The sequence below is a fragment of the Coffea arabica genome, chromosome 6c, assembly GCF_036785885.1.
Source record: "Coffea arabica cultivar ET-39 chromosome 6c, Coffea Arabica ET-39 HiFi, whole genome shotgun sequence".
NCBI lineage: Eukaryota > Viridiplantae > Streptophyta > Magnoliopsida > Gentianales > Rubiaceae > Coffea > Coffea arabica.
The window spans coordinates 50,141,519-50,146,496 of record NC_092320.1 but is presented as its reverse complement, the minus strand read 5'-3'; the positions used below and the strand labels follow the sequence as shown (position 1 = coordinate 50,146,496).

Sequence of the window (4,978 nt, the reverse complement as noted above, 5' to 3'; positions counted from 1 at the left end):
TTTTCCTCAGATGGTTCACAATTATCAACAAATTGATCCAAGGCCGAATCTGTAGCTCTAACACCAACCACAGAATAGTTGCTCACATCTAAATCCCTAACAATATCAATGTCAAATTCTTGGAAAACCCGTTCAACCAGCTTTTGGATAATATGGCCAACAACAGAACCTATCGCCTCATCCACCAAATCCGATACAGTTGAATATACCACACGAGGCTCTGGGAAGTTTAGAGATGATGGCTGGACAAATAAGTAAGCAGAAATAGGTTTTGCAACCATGACAGTAGAATCCATAATAATTGCCAACTTATAATGCTCTAAAAGCATAGGAACACGATCCGTGGCAATTCGGGAACAAGAATGCAAATTCTCCAACCCATCAGATTGACCCTCCAACGGAGCCTTATCCTCATCCAGATCAACATTAGTATTAGACTTAAAACCAAAAACCTCCTTGTTCAATCCACTATCCAAGCCAGGAGAACTTGACAGCCCCACACCTCTTTAATCAGCAATAAACATAGTAGTAGAAACTTGTGAAACTTGCGGAAGGGATGACTGCACAACTTGATGCACTTGAGTTGTTGAAACCTCATTCACCTTCCTTACCCACAACTCCTTATCAAGCATCCCTGGATCCATATCAGATTTCTGCCAAGCCACCAGCTTCGAAAGACGCAGCTCTGAATTTTTCATGCGACATTGCACTTCATCATGTCCCAAATATTTCGAGACCAAACACGTAAGAAATCTGCTTCGCTATTGAGTTTAATCAGAACGTGTCTAAAATCCAAAAGACCAACCGAGACAAAGCCTTTCAAATCAAGGGTTACGAAAAACTTGCGCAAATTTGGCATTGAAGGCCGACCTTTAGAGAATTTCCCTACCATGGCAAAACGAAAAGGAGAAGAAATAGCTGATATATCAGCAGCATTAAAGATGACAGCCGGCTTCCCCCGATGAGTAGTCATAGTAGCATGAACTTGCAATGAAGCCAACGAAGAATTCTTAGCAAACAATTTAGAGAATGACTTTTTCTTAAATGTAGGAGGTGAAGAAAGAGGATACCCCTAACCCTTAGGTGAGAGGGCAGCCTCAACTGCCATGAACAAAATAAAACCCTGGAGAGGAAAACCCTAGCGAGAGAGCCCGAAACTATTTAAAACATATCAAGTTCCTTGCCACTTAACCTAACAACCATTGGTTTAAAAATTACATTATGTGAGAAGTGAAAAGCAAAAGAAATAGTCATATGTGAGAAGTGAAATAAAGGAAAGAAAAAAGAAAGTAGTATAAAAAAACAAATTAATGAATAAAAAATGGAGAAAAACAAAATAATATAGCAAGGGGTAGAATTGGAATAAAAGTTTATGCATGATATTACTCGCTAGTGAAAGAGTTAAGAGGAATATTTACGTTTTTTCCGCTTTTAAGCCCTTTTTTTTTTTTTTTTTCAAAATGAAAGGTGAACTACCAAACCTGCAAAAACAAATTACCTTCTAGTTCAATCAAATGCGAAAATAATACTACTAATGGTAACCAAATTGTATCCTAAAATGGCGAAAATCAACTGAACGCTTCTATGGCAAATCCTCCAAGTAGAAGAACATCATCTTCTTCATCTTCATCATCACCTTATTCTGGCAGTAATTACCTGCTTCCAATTTCAGATACCAACAATAACAACAACCAATTTCAATCCCAAGCCACTGCAGCTACAGCAACAATTAGACTAGTAAATTCCATCAAAATCTTCCTCAGAAAACCCCATGCTTTCCCTTTTCTCCTTTCCATTTTCCTTTTTCTCACATGGGTTTCCCTCAGAATCCAGCATCATCAGCATCCTAGGAGTGATTTCAACACTTGGGCTCTGAAATTGGGCAATAAGGGTAAAGATGAGGACGCCAATCTTGTGAGGTTTCACTCTATGTCGTCCTCTATTGTGAAAGATAAACGTGGGTGGTTTGTTGATCCTGTTTCTCTCGGTCTTCAAGCTGGCATTTCAGGTCTGAATATATTTCTCTATCCCTCCCAAAAACCGCCCCAATTTTTTGTTCAAGGTGCCATATATGCAGCACGATGTACGAGACTTTTACAAATATGAATCTGTTACTGTTAAACAGGGGGAGCAACGAATTGTGCTTCGGTTCACATTGGTGAGATCCGAGCTGGGGGAGTAAGGGGGAATCATAGACACCATTCTTGCAATGAGACATTTGTTATTTGGGGAGCCAAAACCTTATTTAGGGTGAGTTTTAAGTTACTAATTCATATCATTTGTCTAATTCACTGTGTTTCACTTACTGTGTGTTTCATTGTAAAGCCTGTCCTATTTTCCTTGAGCATAATAGTTTCAAGAAAGTTATTATTTGGCTTGTGGAAATTCATCAGTTAGGAAATTCTCTCAAGTTATAACCAAAAAGGCTGGTTTCTTTCCCTTCTTTTTTTTAGCGTTTTATCAGCTGGGATTTGTCATTAGTTTTCTATAAAAGAGTAGATATCCTATAATTCTGCCATTTAGCAAAAAAAAAAAAAAAGAATAGCTTTTGGAGCTTGAATTTTGCTGCTTATTTATTTTAAGCGGTCAATGCTCATAGAGAAACTATAGAAAGCTTTGTATACTAACAGAGAGTTTATGCTGGAGAGGATTGTTCTTCTTTTTGTAGTATTTCTTAGACTAGTGGGACTGAATGGGAGGGTAGTTGCAGAAGTATGTCTAGAACATTTATAATATGCTTTTTTTGGGTCTTAGATGGTTATGGGTTGCTAAAAGCCTGCATGACTAAAGAGGTGCAGCAGCTTTAATTGTTTCTCTGGTGCCGTTAATTTGTTTTTGATCAAAGTCTTTTCCCTGGAATTTGTTCTTGCCTCAACTAGTACAGAAGGGAGAAGAAAATTTGCCATTTGATTTTGACGACATGTAATATGTCATAATAGAATTGCCAGCAATAGTTTCTGTTTGCATAAACAATTGAATGTAATTTGGGGCCAATGACACTGTTTGGGCATTCTGGTTCAAGGAGGTCAACTATTTCTATTTCTTCATAATTAGATTGATTCTATTTCTTCATAATTAGATTGAATACTATATGTCAAAAAAAAAAAAAAATCTTTTTCTTTTCTTTTTCTTGTCTAGTCTTCCTTCCTCAAGCCACAAATTCACAGACTCCGCTTGGCATAATTTTCTCTATATTCATGTATTTTAAAGGATTACTTACAAAGTAGAGTTTAATACTTGGGCTTTTCCTCTAGCTCTAAGTATATAGAGAAGGTGAAACACAGGAGTCTTGATGCATCAGTCATTGTGGTGCAGCTCAAGTTAACATGAAATTAGGAGCATGCTGGAGAGAATCACTTAAAAACCAATCTTACTTTTCCCTCTATTGATCTTTATTTAGTTATTTGGGGAACTGATCAACTTTTTTTGAACAAAGTGGATAGCCTAACTTTTATGAAGTTTAATATGTGCCCTAGTAAGACATCCTACAAATTCTGTAGTTTGTTTGTGCCTTAGCACCAATCAAGTTTCTGCAACTAGCATTTGCTGCAGTATTTATGTTTGTGTGTAACATTGTTCCAACTGTGGTATATTATATGTTCAACAGAGAACTGTCATTTCCAGCTGTGGTGTTAAGAGTTTCTTTAATTTTTTTTTTTTGTCAAATAAAGATACTGGTAAGGACTATTGTTTTCTGTGGGGCGGTAAAGACATAAAGACAAATCAGTGCACACTTGAAATCAAGCTGTGAGTACTGATTTTGTCATTTGCCATTCGAGGATACATGATTTGGCTTCAAAAATTAAACATTTTCCAAGATTGAGGGGGATTGTCATTTTCACTTGACTAGTTGAATTCACATTTAAAGTTCGCACATTTACTTTATGTTTTGCTTGAATCTGAAACTAGACTAAACCATGCTGATGCCTCAGCTGGGACTACTGGGTTTACTAAACAAGTCAACTCTAAGATTCAGTTCACTGAGATCATCTTTTTTTTTTCTGAAAATCCTAGTTTTATAGTGCATGCACTTAACATTTTCTATGAACTGCAGCTAAAAGAGCTCGTCTTTGGGCTGATCGCTTAATATGGTTATTATTCTTCTGATTGATAGCATCTGACTTTTATTGTCAAATAAGCCCTTTTAGAGTTGACTTGTATAGATATATAACGAAAAACACTTCAAAACATCAACTCAAACAAATCTGGAACTTAAGATTTGGCCAATATGCTTTAACATTTTGCACCAAGGCGGTAGAGGAACTGATAACATGCATGCTTAACGTTGCATACTAGAGAACTGCTCTCAAGCTCTTATTTGCAGCATAACATGCAATTTGTTGGTTGCGTGCTCAAGTTACTTTCATAAGCTTAATTTGCTGGATCCTGAATTTCTTTCTTTTACACCTGTAATGCCATCTGATTGGTGCTGTCATCTATCTATTTGTTCTTCACTTCTTCTTCCTTCACTCTATTAGTTAAATCTCAACATACAAATGTATTTTTGCAGTTGGAAAATAATTTGGTTGACAAAGGCTATGCTGAGGTGATAGTTGGTGCAGATGAGGTAGCTGTTGCAGCTAGTCCAAGTGGAAAAGCACATGCTTTGGTAAACCTGGATGCTCTGAGGAGTACATTCTTCTTGGGGTGCCAGGATAATATTATCAATTACAATGACTCTACTTCTGACTTCAATGTATGGAAAGATATTTAGTTCTTTGATCTTGTTATTTCCGTAGCATGGTTGGTTTTTTTTTTTTTAAATATATAGTGTCAGCTATCTCAGGGTTTTCATCTTTGCTCCAGTTCTCTTTTAGCTGGGAGCCTTGTACAAGTAGCGGAAAAAGTTATGATAACCTTTTGTGTCACGTTGTAGTTCCTTTTTTGTAGTAGACTTTGTTTTTAAGTGAATCTGCTAATCACAAATATGGATACTTTAATGCCAAAAAGTAACATGTATGTGAAAAATGTTTGTGTT

At 36.6% G+C, this 4,978-nt stretch overlaps 1 protein-coding gene across 1 annotated transcript; it reads left to right on the top strand.

The window, feature by feature from the left end:
• Positions 1-1,474: 1,474 nt before the first annotated feature.
• Positions 1,475-4,978, top strand: LOC113697507 (uncharacterized). The gene is made up of 3 exons (XM_072053826.1): positions 1,475-2,008; positions 2,126-2,250; positions 4,511-4,978. Exons 1-3 carry the CDS (start codon positions 1,585-1,587, stop codon positions 4,712-4,714), a joined length of 753 nt encoding a protein of 250 aa, XP_071909927.1. The 5' UTR covers positions 1,475-1,584; the 3' UTR covers positions 4,715-4,978.

Coding starts and splice junctions, on each gene's coding strand:
- LOC113697507 (XM_072053826.1), top strand. CDS start 1,585: ATGGCAAATCCTCCAAGTAGAAGAACATCATCTTCTTCATCTTCATCA. Junction 2,009..2,125: donor TCTTCAAGCTGGCATTTCAG/GTCTGAATATAT, acceptor ACTGTTAAACAG/GGGGAGCAACGAATTGTGCT. Junction 2,251..4,510: donor GAGCCAAAACCTTATTTAGG/GTGAGTTTTAAG, acceptor GTATTTTTGCAG/TTGGAAAATAATTTGGTTGA.